The sequence below is a fragment of the Lampetra fluviatilis genome, chromosome 13 (genome assembly GCF_964198595.1).
Source record: "Lampetra fluviatilis chromosome 13, kcLamFluv1.1, whole genome shotgun sequence".
NCBI classification, from domain to species: Eukaryota; Metazoa; Chordata; class Hyperoartia; order Petromyzontiformes; family Petromyzontidae; genus Lampetra; species Lampetra fluviatilis.
Window position 1 is genome coordinate 9,069,934 of NC_136287.1, and position 23,788 is coordinate 9,093,721.

Consider the following 23,788-nt stretch of genomic DNA (forward strand, 5'->3'; position numbering starts at 1 on the left):
TGTGTTTTCGCGTTGTCCTGTGTATTATTCCAATGTATTTTCTGATTGTACTGTGTATTATTCCAATGTGTTTTCGCGTTGTCCTGTGTATTATTCCAATGTGTTTTCGCGTTGTCCTGTGTATTATTCCAATGTGTTTTCGTGTTGTCCTGTGTATTATTCCAATGTGTTTTCGCGTTGTCCTGTGTATTATTCCAATGTGTTTTCGCGTTGTCCTGTGTATTATTCCAATGTGTTTTCGCGTTGTCCTGTGTATTATTCCAATGTGTTTTCGCGTTGTCCTGTGTATTATTCCAATGTGTTTTCGCGTTGTCCTGTGTATTATTCCAATGTGTTTTCGTGTTGTCCTGTGTATTATTCCAATGTGTTTTCGCGTTGTCCTGTGTATTATTCCAATGTGTTTTCGCGTTGTCCTGTGTATTATTCCAATGTGTTTTCGCGTTGTCCTGTGTATTATTACCCATGGTGTCTGGAATTTTGCTCCACGTACTGGGAGTTTCTTCCATTAAATTCCTGAAGTAGCTCCCAGCAGATCGAGTCAAACGTTAGACATCTTTGCCGAATGGCATAGGCTAAGACAAACACGGGCTAGAGAGCTTACACATCACGCCTATGCAAATGTGTAAAAAACAAAATAAATATTGTTGAAGGTGCAGTAAGGCAACGAGTGTAAAACATCTGCAATGGCTGCTCTGTTTATTGTCCCCTTCGGTAGATAATTAGTGAAGGAGAGAAGCGAGCTCTCAATGAGTCGATTAATAAGGTGATCTACAACATCTTGTGTCACCTGGTGGACCCAGGCCGGCTCGATACGCGTGGATATACGCTTCTTGGGGAGGTGACGGAACGTTTTGCCTTCTCCCTGCTTACAGGCACCCAATGCGACTCTGCCCCAATCAGGTAAACCATTCATTTGGACAGCATGGTCTCTTAATTCATCCTTTTTTTGTTTCTATTGGAATGTATGTATACCTTAAGTTTAATCCACTATTGAGAAAATGAACGTTATGGGTGTCACAGATGTTTGTTTATAATATTAATATATATATGAACAATTGACGTTCGAATAATAGGTGCGTATTTGTGTTAATTCTGGTTTGGATTTTTGTGCAGGGTGTTATACCAATTAGTCCAGGTGATTACAATGAAGCCACAGAAGCAATCTTTAACTACCATGGATTAACTGTCATGTGAGATGCCCTCTAGAATTGCACAGCCAAATCTACATTTATTGTTTTCTTTGTGATTTAATGCACACTTTAGATTTCCCATGGTGGCATCTATGTAAAATCCCAACAGGGTTATTCAAGAGTAAAATTTACACCATTCTTTGTTAGGCGAGAAGTAGTGCAGTGCTCGGCACACTGGTACGAACCCAGTGAAATGTGTGCAACCCCTGACCATGGCTAACATCAGCGGCGAATTATATCTAAACCGATCTTGGGGCCCTCATTCACCAACGCTCATCGACACAGAATGGGGAGTCTGTGATCCAGCAGTGCATTGACAAATGGCTCTATATAATTAAATACAAATGTATTTTTCTTTTTGTGAAACTAACCATGGGCATTTCCCTTTGCACACAACAGAGGCAAGACCATGCTGGATTCATGTGGACGTCTGATGGTGCTGTCTGCCCGTTGGTACCCTCAACAAATAAATGGACATCACTTTGTGGGCCGAGCCGCAGATTCCTTGGCTCTGCCAGAGCGACTGCTGCCCGTGACTGGCTCTAACCTGCAGGAGTGTTATGATGTTCTCTTCGTTGAGTACCGGAGCCAGCAGTGGTACCAACCAAAAGACCAGCCATCTGTGATGGCAGGCACGGTGAGGGTGGCGTTTGTGTTTGAAGAAAAAAGTATGAAGAATTCCTGTATATTTGTAACGATGTGAAATAAAGTTAATGGTATATTTTGAAGTTAATGGTATATAAAGTATTTCTACGTGACTTTACCGAAAGAGCCAAAGAGTAATTCCTGGAGTTACGAAAGCTCCAAATCAAGTTTGGTATATTTCGTTTTGTAAAGGATGTCTTAATTCACATTTTGGATCCCTGATCATAAAAATACATTGAATTAATGCCATACACATTATGTTGAGCCATATGCTGTTCCAAGCCAACACATTTGCTGTATGTGTCTGTAATGATTTGATAAAATGATGATCTGTAGATCAAATATACACACGGTTCATGTCAAGGGATCATAAACTACTTTTGGCTTGAGGCAACCAGCTGGACTGCTGTTATTGATACTGGTTTGTATTTACGCTGCATTGTGTTCAGCATTTTGTAACGCGGATATGATTTCTGAGCTTTGGTAAAAAAAAAAATGTCATTTCCAATTAAAATATTTTATTGGGATATAATTGACAACCAGGATAAGCAAGGTACATCACTTACTGACTGACCCCACCCAAGGAAGTGCTTTCTAAAAATACATTTGACAGCTGTGGTGGATGAGGGATATCTATCATGAATATGACTGCAATCTTTACGTGGTTGCAGTGAGCAGCACCCTACTCGTTATCCCTGCTGTGGTGATTCTACTTTTTGCAAGCTTTTTTTATGGTTAAAATGCACTCTAATTTCTTGTTAGAGGGGCCAAATGGGGTTTTACGTTTGTTCAGTTCTCACTTATAACCAGTAAGTTACATTGAGCAAGTAAAATGGCCTCTTATGGGCCTTTCATTGAAGTAATTTGGTCTCACTTAGCCATTGGCAATTTTTTGTCTTGTGCAAGGTTGTATGGAGTTTAATTCATAACCTGTGCCACGTACGTGCATTCAGGTATTGTCGGTTGGCGTGAAGGGCATCCCACCAAGGCCACTTACACAGGAAGGAGAAGTCACGTACAGGATACACGCCACAGACAGAAGGGTGGTGCCACATAAGTCTGCTTGTCTTCTCTGGAACCCTGCTGATGAGGGGTACAACAAATGCATGACTTCCACTAAAAAAAAATCCCCAAATATTAACGAGTTTTAATCAGAGCAATGCAATTAAACATCACCGTGGGTATCATTTACCGAGCCAGATGTATACGTGTCAACATAGCTTTATTTGCACAGGAGGTATGCATTCACTACTTGGGATTTGACTTGGTTTGTGTTATATGTATTTCAGGGAAATGTTCCAATTTTTAGGATAAAATTCTGACAAATGTTTTATTGTGGATTTATCTGAAATTATGATGTCACGGTAAATGGCGTCACATGTTACATCACTTTTGGGATTTCCCACCAAAAGTAGTGTCACTTGATATCGAGTGACATTGTTAGCACGAAGTTACGTTAAATTATACGCAATGTCAGTGATCCGAAAATTGTTCTTTAAAAAATGAAAACCTGTAATTTTTTTTATCCAAAACCCATCCTTCACCATATATATAGAAATCTTGTGTGTCATCTGTCCACAGTTGGTTGGTGGACAGCAAATACTGCCGGGTTGTAGAAGACTCTTTCAACTTTGTTGAATGCGCCTGTTCTCACATGTCGACATATGCCGTTTATGGTAAAACGGACAACCTGGCTTCATACAACATAGCGGTCTACATATCCTGTATCATATGCATGACTGGTAAGGCACCGTACATGAATCCCCTCCTGTGTATGGCAAGCACACTTCAATTATTTTTGTTATAACAACAAAAATACCAAATGGGCAAGCAGCTAAACGACAATACATATTAAGATGAAGTAGTAGCTGAAAAATCACAGAATAGATTGTACTCCCTATCTTTAGCATAGCTATGTTTCGTTCCAAAAGTAAGCGAGAGTTATTATTTAACAGCTTTTGTCAGTTGGTCATTTTTCATGTGTAAATGCTTGGGAGTTAATTTTACGGTTTGTTACAAAAATCTGATGAAATAGAGGTCTCAATATGAACTTCGCACATTGTGTGTTTTCTGTGTAAACAAACCTCCCTCCCCCCAAATAAAAGTACCCCATTATTATGAAGTCCAATAGACCTGCGCAGAACGATGGACGCATGTGCTGGTGAAAATAAAAATCACATCTGCTTTAAACAAATAAACAAAGTGGCGAGAATAGTTGAGCATTGAATGCATCAATTATGTCTTCGTGCACTTGCGTGTGGCTATTACTGTGGGTGGGCTGCCTGCCGCGATCCACGGTCGCCCGTTCCATCTCCCGGGCCACAGCAGTCGACAGAACGGTGCAAAGTCTCCGAAATCTCTGCCACCTCCGTTCGCCCGGCAGTAGAAACGGTGTTTGCCGCGGTTCGCCAGATCAGCACGTCGTGCGCGGTGGGATAAAGAGTTGAGATGTTTTCCGTGGAATACTGTTAAATGAGTAAAAATAAAAAATGATTTATTCTCATTCTACACGACACCTGGCCAGTGTGGAAGCGCAGGTAAAATACCCTTTGGCGAGGCTCTCTGTAGTGAAGGCTCCCTCTCGTGAAGGCCCTTTTGTCAGCTGTGGTGTAAGCAAGAAATTGCAGCGCTGTCCCTTGAACCTGTACTTTATACACAATCATGCGAATGCACACGTGGTTTTGACAGCTGGTGTGTGTGTGTACTTGTGATCAGGCCTAGCACTGGCGCTCCTTGCACATCTTCTCTGCTCCCGTCTCTCCATGTTTGCAGCCAAGCTGCTCATGCACATGCTGTTTGCATGCTTTGCCACGCAGGTAATTTGGTGGCTTAATCGCCTGAAACATTGATTTCTTTTGTGTCTGTACAAATGAACGCTATATTCTTGGTGGGTGTAATCCTCCATGAATCGTAACAGTCTTGCAAGTGTTCTGCGAATAACTTTGGCGAGAGCAAATGCACTGGCCCGACTCTGAAATGTATTTTGTTACTTCATGCAGTCTCATTGTCGCTGTTTCATTATTTCAGATGTCTTTTTTTTATCAGTTCTAAATGTTTTCGTTTATGCCTCGGTTTGTCAGAGCTTGGATGACTGCATTAATGTTTCACTGAGTCAAATGCCCTTGTATAGTCTACAAAGGTGAATTGTAATGGTATTTACCATTTATTTGTCTTTTCCAGAAATTGATTGATAGTATGTAGGTGGTCAAAAGTAGGAACCCCTTTTCTAAATGTGGCTTGCTCAAGTGGTTGGTGAGAGTGGTTGCTGAAGAAATTTATTGAAGCTGCCTGTTTTATTGTTGCAACAAAAATGAATCATTCCCATTATTTTGAATCAAAATGCTAAAAACTCCTATCGTGTATTTTCTAAATTAAATATGGCACACTAAGATCTGGACTCCACGTGATTAGATACACATCTCTCCATTGATATTGACATGATTCACTATTTGGAGCAATATTATTTATATAAAACATAAATATATAGTTATCCAAGCGTAGTAGCATAAAAAAATGATACACCATGCTTCACGTCATGAGAAGTGCTTTTCTTTTCACGACGTAGAACATCTCTGCAGAGCTAACATACGGTGGGGCAAATTCTCCTTGGCATGTTTACCTTAATGATGGGTAATTGAAAAGGGCTTTTATGACCAACACGGCGGGGTGCACATGTGACAGGCTGTCATGCTCACCATTGAATGCACTAATGCTACCGATTAACATTTGTGTCCGCCATCAGGTGGTCTTTCTAATCGCCGCCTATGTAAGTGGCCAGGTGTCAGACGAGAGCTGTTTTGCGATGGGACTGATCGTGCACTACTTCTTCTTGGCGCAGTTCACCTGGATACTGGTGCAGGTAAGTGTCAGCCTCGGGTAAAGTCGACACTTCACGGGAATTGCATTGTAATTCATAAGGACTCTGTGCTTCCAATTTCACGTGAAATCTGCTGCTTTGGCACAACGTTTTTAATTATATATCACAATGATTTTAGAAAAAGTAACGTGTACCAACCGTTGCAATTTTTTTACATTTTATCTTATTTTTTGATACAAATTAACAAAAAGGAGTGTGATTAACATCGCATTGCTTCGTCATACTGCAGTGCAATGCATTCAAATGTTTGCAGAGTATTTCAAAATACAAAACGTTAGATTCCTTTCATATTTTAAATGTATAAGTGACTTAGACTTTACTTTATAAAACACATCAAATAATTGTTTTGGGGTATTATTGAGAACTAAATAAGCACTTCATGAGGATTTAATTGATTTTATGCAGGGGCATTGAATTTGAATTTGCCTGGATAATCCAGGGAATAAAAACCTGGATTGTGAATCAGATGTTATATAAAACGATGTTTACAAGTGCTGCTTGCTGAATGTATAGTCTAAATTACAACAAATTGATTTGACTCTTTTCATTTTATCTAGTCCATGAATGCATGAAGATGAAATAAAACCCTTTCAAGAGTTCTTGCACATTTGGAATTAACTACATTTTGTGCAAATCCAGTTGTCATTGTGCTCACTCTACATGTGCTCCATTTACTATGGGCAAATCTAAATAGATACAGATTTCTTCACAGGGGTCTACTACAAATTTAGCTATAAAGACACTGCAAATGCACATTGTTTGCGACTGAGCAGATTTTTTTTGTTACCAACAAACCTCAAAATCAATGTTCAAGTGGAGGTCTTTATGACATCTGCAAAGCTGTATACCACCTGACAATGGCAAAAATGCAAATTTCGGCAGCCTAATTTTTCACAACCATACAAAGTGCCGCTTGCCCTATGCGTTTGGGTGCCATTGGGTTGAATTCATAAACATGCACAAAGCATTCATTTTAATTCACACTGATTGTATTCAATACAGAAACCCCCCCTAAAATGCTCACATTGAAATATTAAACCCATTGTTTCAGGATGTTTATTATTACCCATATTAACTTATTGTTACTTGATATTGTTTCACCTTCCCCGTTCCCCATTGCTTTTAGTCCATCAATCTGTGGCAGGTGCTGGTGCTGAATGACGAACACACGGACCGGCGTTTCCCGCTCTTTGTAATCCTGGGTTGGGGGCTGCCCGTGGCCTTGCTCGTCCTGTTGGTGATTGTCCTCTTGGCTGCACTCGGCTGGGAGTCACGAAACGTTTACGGCGCCATTCATGGTGATCTGTAAGTCCACCCAGCGCAAGCAATGCCTCGAAATTACTACGAGGTCACAATTGAGAAAATTGGTAAATTAAATCATTTTTCAAAAGGATAAAGGGTGTATTATTTGCAGTACTTTATTCAATTCTATCACTGAATTGTGTCTGTTTTTTTTTTTGGGGGGGGGGGGGGATTTAATTATCAGAACTGTCAGCGTACCGTTGAAAAGGACAATTTTTTACGTGTGTATTTCCTTAATGTAATTGACAAAAGAGCATTGCTCTAAATATATTCACCTGCAAAGCAACTGAAAGCCATTAAAATATCTTACGTTTCACAATTTATTACTTAGAAAATAGGACGTGTAATATGAGGATACATGAATAACATTTCTCAAATCAAATGAAAGAGGAACCATAAATGCAAATAAATATTTATCCTTTTTGTACCATGATGAATTATTTTAATTAAAAGGATTTGAGAATGTCTCATTACTTGTGTTATGCCCTATGTTATTAGATAGAAAATCGACTATGAATGTATTTCATAGTAAACAGGATTGTTTACATATAAACCAGGGGTGCTGCCATGGTGTGATGGTTATCACACTGGCCACTGCAATCCTGAGGTCACTGGTTGGGTCTTTCTGGCATGGCAAAAAGTCTGACCAGTGTGGAAGAGTAGGCCCAACATTACCTTCGAGTGGGGCTTTCTAGAGCTCCCTCTTGTGGACTCCCTGCTGCCAGCAGACGCAAAAGCAAGCAATGCAGGGCGACACTTTTACTATTGCCATTTACAAATAACAACCCCTTTGACGGACGTGTTTTGTGTTGTGTCATGGGCTGTGCTTATTGCTCTGTAGCTGCTTTGTCCGTGAGCAGTACGTGGCGCTGGTGTCGGCCGTACTTGGACCGCTCGTGTGCCTGCTGGCTTCAACTGTCACCCTCCTGCATGCCTACCAGCTGGCTGAGCAGTGGCGCAGCTACGATGACGTCTTCAGGGGCAAGCCCAACTCCTCAGGTGGGGCCACGTGCAGGACGAAGTCAACGAGACTTAACGAGCCCTAGTCACACTTTTGGTTGGTTATTAATACGTAGATAAATTGATTATGTGGTGGGTGAATATATAGCTGGAGCACAAACATCCTTATGTCATCAAAATAAATTATGACAATAATGGTTACTTTTGAATGGGCACATACAATGGGTTGCACATGTTAGGAGCCTTTCACATGCATTTGATAAACAAAAATGTTTTTCTTAACCCTATTCAAACCATATTATTGGTCTGGTGACAACTGAAATATTATGACATATTCCACTGTGCACACATTGCTTATCAAGCATTTCTACGTTTGACATTGTACATGTATGTTTCTGTGTGTGTGTTTTCCCAGAGGTCCCACTTATCCTGTACTTGTTTGTGCTAATCACATTGAGCTGGCTCTGGGGAGGACTGCACTTGGCATATCGGAGACTGTGGATGCTTATTCTGTTTGTGATCTGCAATAGTCTGCAGGTAGGTTTTTTTTTTATTCTATATTTTCTGCTCTATTAGACCCTTGTTTATCCACATTTTTTATTCTGATTTGTCAGTTTTTTATTGCAACAAAGTCTGAGAGATAAAAGAGCATGTGCTGCTTTTAATCAATATACAGCAACCATGCAGAAACTGCAATTGTTTGTATTTCCTATTGATATTGAAAGTCATTGGTGGACTCGTGGTGCAATAGCTAGAGCACGGCATATGAACCTGCTAACCCGAGTTCGATTCCACAGTTGGTTTTCCAAACTTATTTTACATCAAGCGTTTCACTGCAAAATGTGTTGCAGTTATCACAATGCAATTTTGGAAATGTGCCACTGCCATTCCAGGGCCTGTACACGCTGGTGGTCTATGCAGTGCTGCGGAATCAGCTGTGCTGGCCAGTGAAAACCAGCTACAATTTAAATGCAAGCAGAGAGGCGTCTGGGAGGGCAACTCACCCCTTACCTGGCAGTACGTATCCTGAGGACATTGGAGACATCAACAAAAGCACCCAGAACCTCATCACTGCCCTAGAGGAGGTAATAACCTGTCCACAACAACCACTCTTCCTTGCACCATAAGTCATTACTTTATTACACTGTAATTTAATAATAATGCCCTTTATCTAGGAAAGCCTGAGATGTTCTTTTTCAGGAAGGCCCTGGAATGGGCTGTATGACCATTTCCATTATATTTAGTATTTGGCAAGTGGATGAAACCAGAGTAAATCTGGAGTAACCCCATGGATGCGAGTGAATAAAACTCAAAAATTCTCACAAATGGATTAAATCCAATTCTGTACTTTCTTAAGATAGTATTGGGCTCCTGCATTGTACATGTAAAATGTAAACAAGGGTTATCAGTGCAGTATATAATTTGTACAATTTGAGGTTACTTCAGATATTGTGTCTCTAGCACTTGGTTCTGACAGCAACTGAAAATAAGATGGATTGAAATGTAGCAACATGGAAATAGAACCTATTAAAAATAAAATAACATTTTGCTTGGAAGCAGTGGGTGATTAGCATTATATATTAGAATGATGGCTTCCTCAGGAAAGCCTCACTGACACTCATGATTGTGTTTCAGGAGGGTCTAGCCAAGTTTTCACAGGAGGGGGTGTGGGGATGATTGCTGTGTATAATCCCAATAGAGTAATTTGCTGGTAATTTTTCAAATTTGGCAAATGCGGACCATGACGCCAGCAGACAATGGCCTACTATTGTGAATGTCATCCACTGCGAAGCAGACGGTGTGTATTTTATGGTTAATACACCTACTGTCACGGGATCCCGTGGTGGCGAGATGTTATCTACCTCGATTGGTATGCAGGAGATCGTGGGTTCAATCGAACCCTGACGTCTGTATGTGTTGTTTGGAGTTTGCGTGTTCTCACCCCGTGGTCGCGTGGATTTCCACCAGTTCCTCCAGTTTGGTTCACCACTTTTAGAAACATGTATTCAGATTATGTGACTACACATTTCATAAACCACTTCGGTGAGTTTTGTGTGGCCAGGTCGCCTATGAAAAAGAGCAAATAGATCACTGAGCTTTTCCAGAATGTGATTCACAATTTTGCCTATGGCTACTGGATTTTCTTTTGCAATTTAGTGAAAAAATTACATTTGTTTATTGTGGTGGAATATACAAATGTATTAATAACCTGGCTTGTTTATTTTAAGTGTGGCTTTAGACAGGAAACAATATCAGCTGAGATTTAATTGTATTTAAATGTGAATACAATAGTTGTAAGACAGTTTCACACGTAGGCTTTCGCGACCAATGTCATCCAGAATACAGGTTTTTTTTGGGTTAGATGATGTAAATATACGTGTCGTTAAAGTCGTCACCACTCTACACAGCCAATTAGTAAGGTTTGTCATGTTAACAGAACATGCCAATTCGTTACTAGTACAGCACACCGGTGTGTTGGAGAGCAAAGCGACAGTACTCAGATTGTAAATGTTGTGCCTTTGTTCTCCAACACACCGATGTGCTGTACTGGTAATGAATTGGCATGTTTTGTTTACATAACAAACTTTACTAGTTGGCTGTGTCAGGTGGTGGCGGGTTTAACGACACATTTATATATTTACGCGGTCTAACCCATAGTTGTAAGACACTGCTTATAGTGGGGTGCCGCGGTGGTGAGATGTTAACTACCTTGCCTGGTATACAGGAGGTCCCCTGTATATTTGGAGTTTGCATGTTCTCCCTGTAATCACGTGGTTTTTATTCCGGGTCCTCCAGTTTTTACCTCCACATTTAAAAACACGCGTTTAGAGTATTTGGCCGTTAGAAATTTCCAAGTAATAGGCCGCTTCGTTGAGCTATCATTTATGGCTACATTGCTTCTGAAAAAGAGCTATATAGCTCAGTGGGCCTTACTTGGTAATGTAAAATAAATTGTTACATAGTTACATTGCACGGAGTTAAACGTCAAGTGGTATTTTATGAAAACATGCGTGAAATCTGTGCACAGCCTTGTGATTCAGTGGTGCTCAGTTGACTGTGCCTTTTGAATTCTGCTCAAGACCCAAGTGGACTGGCCTGGCCACTCCGTACGCCAAGCGAGCCGTGCCCAAAGCCTTCCCAAGCAGAGCCCTCAAAGGGGCCTCCGCTACGACCCCACGTACGCGTACGTCAACAACGGACTGCTTCCAGACGAAGACTCGCAGGACTTTGATGACCTAATTTTTGCACTCAAAGCGGGTGAGTCTACCGAGAGAGCCATTTCAGGGGTGAATGAATTAACCGGCAGGTGTAAGGCTGCGACGTTTGCAGTGACAGTAAAACAAGGGTTCACTCAGCAGCTCCCCACTTACTTATGCAGGGACATTCTGGTAGTGAATATTACACTACAATTACATGAATCGCTTTTCTCTTATGTGAAAAAAAGACTTCAAAGAATGAAATCTGAGAAATTGAATTGAGCGCATTGGCAACCATTAAATGGTAACAGATATGCGTTGTGCATATGTAAATGTTTACATTTGCATAATTATTGTAAGGTCCATGGAAGCTGAGACGTGGCGGTCTCTGCCTGGTCATAGTAAACAGGAGTCAATGGGGACCCTCGGTAACATGAGCACCCAATGTGCCTCTTTTCACCTCTCCCAGGTCTCACCATGCATACATCAAGAGTATTGTGTTGACCTTACATGACCATGAATACATAACTGTTTGGTGTATCGAGCTTATTTCTGAAATGATAATAAAATCCCGGGGCATAAGCATAACATATTTTGCTTTACAAAGAGTAAATATACGGCCACCTGTGACTGATTTATGCTCATTCATTGCACATAGACAATAATATAATGTGATGAAAAATTGTATGATAACATGTCTTCATTATAAAACATATTTTCTAGTAGTGTGTTTATTTTTCATTTATTTACTTTTGTTGGTTATATTTTACGTGGAACATTCAACAATGCACGGATGTTGTACGATATTGTTGTGATACAGTATTTGCATGTTTAAAATAAAATGTATCAAACTATTACGTACATGTAATTTTGTGAAAAAATTTTGACATAATTCTAATGGAAGGATTGTATTCATACCATTAACACTTGAATATTTTGTATTAGAATGATAGATTAAGCAATTATGTTTGATAAGATATTTTTCTCTACAATGTATAACTGAAGTTATGTTCCAAAGAGCTATTGAAAATATGCCAAGAATCATCTAAATAATTTATTGGGAATTCATAATATTTATAACCGGTGTTTATCACATCCCAGTGTAAATCATTTAACGTTTTCAAGAGATTATCCCATTTAATTGATTAACTAGCGATGTAATTTGCTGCAATGTCCTTTGATACATTTATTTTGATGTTCATTTCATTTTTGTTTATTCAGGCGCTGGACTGAGTGTGAGTGAGGATGGCTCCTACAGAGACAGCCATGATGACGGGAGCATAACGAACTCCCAAATCGTGGAACTGAAACGGATTCCAATAGCAGACACCCACTTGTAACGCAGCTTGCGGTTTCGAGACACTCTTTACTGAGAACAATAGCTGAGTAAGTATAACTCATTAGTGTAATTTTATATTTTCTTTTCAAAGTATATCGATAGAAGATAAGATTTTCACCCACAAAACCTGTTTGTCTGTGGAAAGACCAGCTGGTTAATGATGTTGTTTTGCTTTTGACATACACAACATAGATCATTTAATAACAAGTAATTAACAATGCGGTGTTGGTTGTGTGTGCGCAATTTAAATGCAGGAATGAAAGGGGTGGTGTTTTGTTGTTTCTACATTTGATATTATTATGTGCATTAGAATTAGTTTTTTTTACCCAGAACTATGCTCCAAATTAGGCACATTTAAATTAGTATGCCTTTCTAAAGCTAGTAACAGTATTTTATTGTTAATTTTGTTTTGTTCTTTGGTGCAGCGATAAGTGATATATTCGAATAGCAGGACATTTTTGTAGTAAATTTACGTAGGTCCTGTAAAAGTGTATCCATATTTATTCCAATTGGCCTCATTAAACAGCAATAACTGCATGAGTTTCCGAAGCAGTACGACTAAACAAAGTTGCTTTTATATTAATATATGTGAAAATATATGGCACTATGTATGGTATATATTTAAATTAATAAGGTAAGACCACATTTTAATTAATAATACAAACATAGAATGTTCATTGGAAGCATTGTTACCATGCAGTTATCATCCAACATTTATATAAGGTACTACGTAACATGCTGAAATAACCATCTTTTTGCTTGACTGAAAACAGTAGTAAATTAATTTTTTGGATGGGAGGTGGACCAATATACGCGTTACATGACGAAAGACTTATAATGAATTAAAGGAAACTGTACATGTTTACTTAATGTCATTTTGCCAAGGTTATGTTTATTTCCTTCAACATGAAATACACATCTATGAGTGAATTTAGCATTCTTGTAGAATGTTGTTTGCGCTCTTGTAACACCACTTAAGCTTCAGCTGCTGACCTGCCATTATAATGTACTGTAGTAGTCAGTCTTTATTGTACTCACCACTGTCTTCAAGTAACAATAAAGGAACTGTTTATAACTCTGATTATTGAATCGGCGCATCATTATCATTGTGGAATGGATGAGAATATATGTCTGGCACGGCGAAGCAACATTTTCTGAAGCCTTTGTTTGCTACAGTTTGCAGTTCATCAAAAGTTGCTTTACGAATAGTTTTGTGGTTCATAACTAGAGGAATTTCATCTCATGGCAACCGCACTGCGCAAGTCTCTGCTGTTGTTGGTACGTTGTGTACAACTAAACTTACAAACTTGGTTTGCAATACAAAGTGAACCGACTTGGGAAAGAAAATGTTTTAGCTCAGGCATATTGACTTAGGAATAACTTTGTGGTTAGATGTGGTATATTTGTTCGTATTATTTGAGCGTTCATCGAGGTTAATGTATTTTAGAGGTCAACATGACACAAAATAATGACATCCACGGTTTAGTTTAGCGCTGTGGTGGCGAGATGTTAACTCCCTCACCTGTTATGCAGGAGGTCGTGGGTTCGATCCAAACTCTGACGCCTGCTGTATATTTGGTGTTTACATCTTTGTCTGCGCGTGGATTTTTCTCCGGGTCACCCAGTTTTTCTCTCCACATTTGGCTGCTATACATTTCCACGTGTTAAGCCACTTCGTTGAGCTATCATTTGTGGCCAGACTGCTTTTGAAAAAGAGATATATAGCTTAGTGGGCCTTGGTAAAATAGAAATACTTTAGTAGGATGAGTGTTGGTTGTTTCTTGATTAATTTTCTTCGAATTTAAGTGATCTCAATTATTACATTGGATTTAAATGTTCGAGTATGCAACTCCCGGACAAATTATTGGGTTGTCACAAGTTCGTTAATTTCGTGAGCTGTTCATGTTTACTTTAGAAATGGAGATACCTATTAAATATGTAATTCAGTTACATAACCACAGAACACTCAATAGGCATTGCAAATTTGGCAAATAATATTTAAAAGAGAAAAAAAGTGTGAAATGAGGGAGCAACTGCAAAGCCATTGTACATTTAAATATGTGTACAGAACAAACACATCATAAAGGTTTGCCGTGAAATGTCACTTAGCTGTGTTCAGTTTTTAAGTGGCCAGCAAAAGCAAGCGGAAAAGTGTTTTGTTATGCAGTTCCACGCAATAAAAAGCAGTTGCCTGGATCAATAAAAACACCAAGCCTTGCGTTACCAACACGCATTTCTCAGCCCTGAGCAAACAACGCGACGTGGAGAACACTTTTGAAGATTTAAAACAGCAAACCATCCTCCCACGAACTGTTTTCTTTGCTACGAGTAATATTAATAGATGTAGGCTATAAAATAAACCGAAGTCATAATTTCAGAATAACATTTCGGTAAACACCAAAAAAGAAGACAGAAACTTCGAACCGGTGGGGCATTCGGCTGATCTTGGTGAGTTATAAACAACACCCAGGTTGCAGAAACAGTGCACTAATGTTCTCCACACGTTTAGCTTTTAAATGTAGTCTGATACGCATTACATGAAGCGCCCTTGATTGCATTATGCGTTTCATTTCTCTGGACATCTTGTACAAAAGAGTGGAGAAGTGGGTCTTTTTGAAGTGCCTTTCAAGACGTGTGAGCGAATGGAGAATGCTGTTCAGGTGCATATTTTTTTTGTATTGATGCGTTGCATGGCATTTGAAAGCTTTTTTTTCTCTCTCACATTTGTTTTGCACTTAAAGAATTTGTTCACGTTCTTTAACTTCAGCCGCATGATCAATTGAAGAAATGTGTTTGTTGAATACCAAGCAAAAAATAGAGTTTTTTATTTATTTTATTTCACAGAAAATATGACGAAGTTCATTTACAAGTATGGAAAGTTGTATAACTTTAAAATGTTGTATTATTAGTCATGAGAAAACCCCTTGACCAGCTGTGTGTGAGCAGCTTTGAATGAAGGTGTTTTTGTTTTAATATGTATTGAGTCATTTATGGATTCTAAGTTCATGGTGTTGCTGCACCCATACAAACAAAACCTCAGTCCATGGCAAAGTCACGAACTGGATTTTCTAATGCAACATTTTCTGGGAGCAATCATCCACAATATGTTTTGAGTTGCAATAAGTAATCATACCACATACATATTATTGCCACTTAGGGCATTTCAATGTTTTATGTAAAAATGTTTACTGTATTTTCAGTGGGTGAACATTGGACGTGATTTAGGAAAATCGCATTGAATAAAAAGTAGTGCAATGTTGTAAAGTGAAGTGATTTCATAAGACAATTGTCTACTCTGGTCATATATCGAGATCCTAATTATCACAGGTAAAATGATCTTGCACAGTTTTCATGTAATGTCCCATGTTACAGTAGGCGTTATCGAAATATAAAATATCTGTTTTCCTGCAAGGAATCTCAGAAACACTGTTTCCTGGCTGTGATCAGTCCACTTACACATTGGCTACAATGAGCTAGAGGTTCACACGGGCCACTGTTCCGTCTGTCGGTAATTAAAAACTCCACTTGATTATTATTCCATTCGTGTAAAAAAAGAGGCGTTCTTGTTTTATCTACTGTAGAATGACAACATCTTCGTGCTGTTTTTTTCCCCTGACAGTGTTTAACGTCCAAGAGTATGAGGCTAAAGAGCAGTGTGTGTACACAGGGACACAAACAAGCCTTCATTGTCCCTGAAGGCTCGACGAAGGCTGCCAAAGTTTGCACTTAGAGAAAAAAAAAGCCACGGCAATCTGTTGCTAGGATGTGTTCTTGTGTGCCTGAAACTATGCTTAGCCTGTGTCCACGCACTGTATTCGGTGGTACAACAAGCAGTGGCTTAGGTTACAAATGTTCGCGGCCGTCGTGAGATTAGAGGGCCCTGTCAAGTGAGATAGGCTATTGAATATGCTTATAACAATTAGCAATCCGAGATAACCCTCGAGTGTTCCGGTAAGTCATGATTGTGCACTGAAATGTCCCACCGTTAAATTATCCGATGAGGTACAGTGTGGGTTGCTGTCGGTTTTGAATGTTGTCATGAGTGGGCTTGTAATATGTGTTTTGTGGTTATATTTGTGCAGTGCACGGAAATGTACGAACACGTACACACAGCATGCTTAATACATACTCTGAGTGTGACGCCAGGTCATATGTAACTGTTCAAAGTGAAGTTGTAATGCAGAAGGCCACACAACGTAACGTGATTTTAGAGTTCAGAACAGATACTATGGATATTATCAACCCAATTTTTACTTAGTAGTGGTTAGAATACCTAAAGCAATAACATGTATCCCTTTATAATCCTAGATGCTTATTGTTGCGATGCCAACAATTTCACATACACTATCACATGACATATGTAAAATATTAATAAGGAAAGAATTTGTTATCAATGTACGATCATAGATTAATTTTCAGACTTTTTGATGTCAAATATTTTGGCATTTGAACATTTCTTCATATTAAGTAATGTGAAGTAATTTTAATGTTTATTACGACTGCTGAAAATGTACACGTGAAATTCATAGTGATTGTTTTTTTTAAGTTTAGCCCAATTATCTTCGAGAGGGGGCCTCTTGAATGTCCTCTTAGCCAAGGCCCTTCCACAAACAGTAGCATGAAAAGTAATTAAACTGAACTTTTTATTTATTTAAGCAGGTGAGGCCCACTGAGCTATACAGCTCTTTTTCAGAAGCCACCTGGCCACACACAAGTGATAGGTCAACGAAGTGGCTTATCACGTGGACATTTATAACAGCTAAATACTCTAAAAGCGTGTCGATTCTAAATGTGGAGGGAAAGCCGGGGGACCCAGAGAAAAATCCACGTGACCATAGGGAGAGAGACATGCTAACTCCTAATATATAGGCGTCAGGGTCGGGATCGAATTCACGACTTCCTGTATACCAGGTGAGGTAGTTAATATCTCGTCATCGTGGTGCTTCGTAATTGCAGAGATGAAGCTTCTATTTTTATTTTTCAAAATAAAGTTATTTTAATAGCTTTTAAAAAGTCAATATATCTTGGTAGAGGGCCTTAACGACGCAAATTTGGCCCTGTGTTAAAATATATGTATATTGACCAAGAAAACCAATCCATCAGATGTCTGTATTTCAGGGCATGACTTATGATGAAAATGGGAGACACTGTAATAAACGGCATGAAGATGTGGACCTCTGAGGATGGGAGCTCTGCGAAGTCTGGCAAGAGGCTGGAGGGCCAGCGGTTGTTTGCGTGGGGATGCGGCGAGTTTGGACAGCATGGACATGGTCAGGGAGCCAACGTGGAGTCACACCAAGGGTGGCTTCCCCAGTTCAGCACGGAGCATTTGGGAGCCGTGCAGCTGATAGCGTGCGGTGCCACACACACCCTCGTGGTCACAGGTGATTTTCGATTGTGGAAATGTTTTTTTTTACTGACCTGTTTTAAAAATTGTCATATTTGGAGCATCAGTTGTTGGTAATTATTATTTTTCTGGAATTTGTCCATCGCATTTGTACCTTATATGTATTGGATTATTGATTCATTCATACATAAAAAAGGAGGAAAATGAAAATGAATGCATGCATGTATAAGTTGTGTTTTGACATTATACGTACTTATACGGAGGAACAATATCAATAATATAACTAAAGTGTCAAAACCTATTAGATTAGTAAGACAACGTTATAATAACCCATATGACGCAAGCTTCAAGGACTGCCCACGTGCCTGAAGCTGTCATTATTTTCTGCACAAGAGGCCAGAGGCCAGTAGATGGCACTTAAGGCCATTGTTTAATCCCCCCAAAAGTTTTTATTCTGATACTGTATTGCACAAAGTAGCCTCTGAGATATACTTTTATCATTTTCACTTGTCAAACATTCATACCTCATCAATCATTCATTTTATGCTTGGATTAAAAAAAACCCTCAAGAGTATTCTAAATAATGCATGCAACCTCGAAAATATATTTCACTGATGCATTTATATTAAAATACATAGCAATAAAACACTGCACGTGATTCACAGCAGAGATGTATACTTTAAATTAAATTTGAGCTTTTTCATACTTTTGATCAGTAATGTTTAAAGTCATACATTTGGAAAAAACGGAGCGCTGACAATCAAGAAAGACACTTTTGTAATTAGTAGTGCCAGTTTTGTTTTGATGGGGGTGTAATTCATACGCATATTTGAACCTATTAGTGGAGTAGCAGTAGTTATTTTGCCAATGTTGAAGAAGTAGCTGTTGGGTCGATCTATTCCTATTCTAATTTATTTTACCAGGTAAGGCCCACAGAACGATATCGCTCTTTTTCAGAAGCAACCTGTCCACAAATGAAAGCTCAAAGAAGTGGCTTATCACGTGGAAATGTATAGGCAGCCAAATACTCTATGAACTCATTTCGATTCTAAACGTGGGGGGAAAAATCGGAGGAAGCGGAAAAAAATCCACACGACCACGGGAAGAGAGAGAGAGAACATACAAACTCCAAATATACAACAGGCGTTAGGGTCGTGATCGAAGCCACGACCTTCTGTATACCGGGCGAGGTAGTTAACATTTCGCCACCGTGGCGATCTATGCTAGGGTGATGTGGCGAACTGTCATCTGCTCTTGTTGTCCCGTGTGAGGCCCTCTTTATGCGCATGACCTCAGGCTTTGTGGAGGTTCCTGGAGGTGAACTATGGCCGCTCGGTCCCTCTTTGTTGGACCTCCTCACTCCCCCTCCAGTCCACGCTTTTCTCTCTCCCTCTCTCCCTCCCCTCTCCTCCTCCTCACCCCCCTCTCGTGCCTCCTCCCTCTGTGCTCACTCTACCTTTTCATCAAGCGCTCTTGTTTCACGCACCCTATTCCACAGGCGACGACAGAAGTAGAGTCAGGCTGCCCGAGGGGTCCTGACGGACGGCACGGAATCGTTAATGAAAATCTGTCAAACCCGTTACCTACTACCGCGACGTGTGTGCGTTTCTGTAAGCCGTGGATACACGCTACAAACACAAGCACTGGACAACAGATAGGCATTGGGTTTCAGCTTCTGGTTTCACGTTGCTCATAATTACTATGAGCAGGAAAAAAATGCCATTTTGTAGCTAATATTTCATAGTTTCTGTTAATAGGAATAGGAATTTTGATTTGGCTAAACTAAAAAAATCAAGAAATATTGTTTAATCATAAGCCACCTCTGTTTACAAAAATAAAACTATTATGCTGTAGTTCTTAATTATACGGTGTACGATTTCTGTTCAGAAACTATGAATGATTGATGGATACAAATACATAACTTTTTCTACGATAGTTATAACAATACTGTACTAATATATTGGCCAATTGAAGTTTTTCCCACCCAGATTTTGTGAAAATGTTTTACACAATGCACATGTTTGTAATCTTCAAAAAAAATGTACCTGCACCACACTGTAATTATAATTCTTACAGTGTTTGTCACCTTTGCACAATGACATTACAAGCTCATACAATAATACCTGCAGGCTATAGAGCGTTTTTGATCGTTAGATAATCCATTAGTATCGTATGACATTCATTTGAATGAAGTAAGTAATACACGTATAGAAAAATGAACGTTACATATTTTTACAAAACAAAATTCCCCTTTAAACATAATGGTATCAAGCACAAGCAAGATACGTGAATATAAATGCTTACCTGCAATTGTGCTGTGCAAAGAGTTGCCTTATAGGATACATTCCATCATAGAGCACGTGTATTTCCAAAGCTCATTTGCATTTTTAAAAGGTCACAACAAGCCTACTTGGCTGCAGCCTTCTTGTGTCTGAGAAAGACACGAGACTCGGGGGGGGGTGGAGAATGCACACGGGAAAGAATTGTTACCACATTTGTTCACATATGATGCGGGGATTATGGTACTATATTGGTCATTTAAGTGATGCACAGCTGAATCCTAATAGAATACCCAACGCCAATTTATGTTAAATCACTGATAAGAACAAAGGCATTTTGTCTTATTAAATCGATAGTCTGACCCATAATAACAGGTGAGCCACTGGGTCGGTTACTGATAACAGTTATGTAGGCTGGAATATATCCACGTGCTCTTCATTGTGTTTTTTCCTCACTGGGGAGACTCCCAAAATGTATTTCATGATGGTGCGGATAGCGTCCTAGCAGTATCATTGTAGATGTTCTCATGCGAAAACTGCTTTACATAATTCTGCAAAAGAACTACAGTGGTTACACTTTATTGAGTACAAGCAACGAAGTTGGCAAAGTGGATTCAGGCGATTTTCATTCATGATGTTTTAGATTTCGTTTGTAAATCACATTGAATAAGTGTGTGTGTGTTATTTTCAATTGGTGCCTTTATTTCAATTAGATGACAACACATTGAAATGCGGTCGTTGTAAAATACAATCTTTAGAAGAAGGCCTTAAGGTCAGGGAGAGAAGCAGAACAGTGATTTAGCTGTTGCTGGATATTGTGAAACATGTTTTCCTTGAACTGCGAGGAAATCAATTACATTACCATGGATTTAAGCTCAACGTATTTGATAATTCATTGCATTCACCAAGACACTCACATTGCACCCATCTGATGAAAGTGTGTCCTGCAAAGGAGTTAAGATTTGGAGTGAAACCAGAAGTTAACCATTCTATTTAATATATTGTATTTTATTATTTTACCATCTGCTGCTTATATTGAAATCATCTATTAACGGCTGGGTTGTAACCGTTGCTTGAGGTTCAAGGTATGTTTTAAGTCAGAGTAGATATTGGTCAGTAATGTGTCTGTTCTGTTTCTCCTTATACAGGAGGGTTAGCAGTAACATGTGTGGAACAGCTGTGCAGAAATTATGAATAGTCTGAGAATCTTAACATTTTCATCTGTGCCAGTGGAGTCAAAGTAATATATCTCAACTTCCTCAAAAAACTTTCAGTTGTGTACATTTTTTGTTCTTGAACTCATGTTTATTTTATTGGATGCATGCAGACCTGTGTAAAAAAGACACGTACGCACTAAATTGTTAAAACATGAACCACTAGCCTTAACTTTATAAAAGCTTATTTTATAACAGTCTGTGCTGTTGCCAAACAAAAATTGCAGAGTTTATGGTGTTTTGCTCCAATGAAATATTTATCGTGATGAATATGACATTAAATTAACGGTGTCAAAGATGACGATCAACTCTCATTGTTAACAAACAAAAATGTCTCCTTTCTTCCAGAAACAAACAGGATTTTCAGCTGGGGGCATGGTCACAGTGGACAGTAGGTGTTCTGCACATACAAAACAAAGTAACATGCCAACACAGATTAACAAATAAAATGTAATTCCTAAAAAAATACTCGATGTAATATTATGTATGTATTTTCACGTACAAAATTACTGTCAAAATAATTGACTGAACGAGCGTATGTACAACGACGAGATGGATAATTGAAACGAGCTCATGTGTGGCTTAGAGATGCCTTCATTCAGCAGTGAATTGACCAAGATAATATTCAAATTACAGATTTTTTAAATATACATATTCTGTTCATATCAGTTAGATGTCTAATTTTGACATGTTGCTCAAAATATAATTGTTCGCATTTAAAAATATGTTGACACATTTCCAGGTGTTTAATGTTAACCTTAACATTGAAAATAAGCGAAGCATATTAATATTGTCAGCTGGCTAATGGACACATTAATATATAGACTTCTGTAACTTTTCATTTAGATAAGCCCATGGTATATGTGTGAGTGCTGTGTGTACGTAAGTTGAACTTATTTCGCAGCGTAGCCAAGCGTGCTAATTGGAGTCGCGCGAGGTAAGGACAACGAACTCAACACTAAAAAGCAGTTGTAAAGAAATTCAATTTCAACGTATATTTAAAAGTGCATAGCTCCAGTGGCTTCCTAATATCGGAAGGAAGTGCGTTCCAGACGGCCGCAGAAGCGCATCTGAAAGCACACGGTGCAGTTAAACTGCCTTTGTTTGACGGCTCGCCGAAAGCCGCTGCTGCAAGGATGACCAGAGTTCAGCCAGGTTTTGCGGTTCATTTTTCGTGCGCGTGTGGGCTACGATTCACCGCAGGCTGGGCTGCGGTGATAGCAGCATACGCGGTGAGCCTGTGGAGGTGCAACTGGTGACCTCGGGCTGCCGCGGAGACGTGGAGGTGGCCGGGGTCGCGTGCGGGAGTCGCCACTCCTTAGTGTGGACGCGATCGGGCCGCTGTTTCAGCTTCGGAAACAACTTCTACGCGCAGCTGGGCTATGATTTTCAGAAGAGGGACTACAAGGCCAATCAGGTGCACGCTCTGCCCCCCCTTGCTTGCCGCATCTGCATTTATCCTCATTTTTTTTATTCTAAACAGTTTAGAATTACACGTATGAGAAACTCCTCATCATGATCAAGGGCATGCATTAATTGATTGATAACAGTAAAAATAAAGTCATAATGTATTGCCCTTTGCCAATCCACTGTTTGATTAAGGGCTCCCCCATGTTGAGTTGGTAAGTGCGGGTTGGCAAAGTGTGGAGGTGGAGAGGAATACATCAGCAATCTCTCACTGCTGATGTTAGCCATGGCCAAGAATCGAGCTTCAGTACCCAGGGTTTTAGCAGCGCTGTAAAGCCAACACACTATTGAGGTGGTTTTGAAAAAAAAACACATCTCCCGCGTTCCTGTTATGTTTTATTTCAAATAAAAAATATGAATATGACTTTAAACATCCTAGTTTATTAGAGGCAAAAAATCATTTGCTTTACCTTTCTGAGAAGTACAACTCTTGCAGAAAGCGTAAGACAGTACGTAAGATGCATTTTAAAAGTCACCGGTTTCTTAGCGAAACATATTGTCATAACCATGCCGAGGTTTGTATTGGAATTGTAGGTTTTATGAATAAATTTTGGAGGTTGAGTTAAGCCCATTATTCTTTGTTGCCGGTTATAAATCACCTGAATATCACGTCAGTGGTGAAACGAGCGGTGATATTTCACTGCGGGCTGCAGACCGGGGCTGATGGTCAGAGTTTCTGTTTGTAACTGGCAGTCCATTAATCTCTCTTCACGTGTGCGGACGTTGGTGACACATTTGTACACCTCCCCCCTCCCGCTTGACTGGCATGTTCTTTGTAAGCCTACGAGGCGGCGTATATGCACGTGACATGCCATGACTCAAAATCCATAACCTGTTTACACGGGTTTCCTATAGAATAAATCACAGAGCAGTTTTGTAGATTGCTTCGTATAACGGGGCATATGAAGAAATCGTAAAGTTTCATTTTTTTTCTTCCCTTCTTAATAATTGATTATACGCTTGAACGTTTT

The 23,788-nt window shown here is 39.4% G+C and overlaps 2 protein-coding genes across 8 annotated transcripts in view; both read left to right on the forward strand.

Annotated features, from left to right (window-relative positions):
• ADGRV1 (adhesion G protein-coupled receptor V1) overlaps positions 1–13,584 on the forward strand; it is a 103,775-nt gene extending 90,191 nt beyond the window's left edge. For all 6 annotated transcript variants that reach the window (XM_078862268.1, XM_078862265.1, XM_078862264.1 and 3 more), the window contains 12 exons: positions 716–900; positions 1,590–1,827; positions 2,789–2,928; positions 3,417–3,577; positions 4,551–4,651; positions 5,578–5,694; positions 6,839–7,017; positions 7,856–8,013; positions 8,390–8,511; positions 8,868–9,059; positions 11,055–11,232; positions 12,393–13,584. In XM_078862268.1, the coding sequence (XP_078718394.1) occupies positions 716–900; positions 1,590–1,827; positions 2,789–2,928; positions 3,417–3,577; positions 4,551–4,651; positions 5,578–5,694; positions 6,839–7,017; positions 7,856–8,013; positions 8,390–8,511; positions 8,868–9,059; positions 11,055–11,232; positions 12,393–12,511 (1,890 nt within the window). In that variant the 3' untranslated portion in view covers positions 12,512–13,584. The remainder of the gene's footprint in view (positions 1–715; positions 901–1,589; positions 1,828–2,788; positions 2,929–3,416; positions 3,578–4,550; positions 4,652–5,577; positions 5,695–6,838; positions 7,018–7,855; positions 8,014–8,389; positions 8,512–8,867; positions 9,060–11,054; positions 11,233–12,392) is intronic.
• Positions 13,585–16,306: 2,722 nt separating this feature from the next.
• LOC144935331 (putative E3 ubiquitin-protein ligase HERC1) overlaps positions 16,307–23,788 on the forward strand; it is a 35,568-nt gene continuing 28,086 nt past the window's right edge. Inside the window, exons 1-4 of one of the 2 annotated variants that reach the window (XM_078861896.1) lie at positions 16,307–16,461; positions 17,614–17,894; positions 21,699–21,741; positions 22,554–22,767. In XM_078861896.1, coding sequence (XP_078718022.1) covers positions 17,639–17,894; positions 21,699–21,741; positions 22,554–22,767 — 513 coding nt within the window. In that variant the 5' untranslated portion in view covers positions 16,307–16,461; positions 17,614–17,638. The remainder of the gene's footprint in view (positions 16,462–17,613; positions 17,895–21,698; positions 21,742–22,553; positions 22,768–23,788) is intronic. The other variant, XM_078861894.1, reaches the window with a different exon arrangement.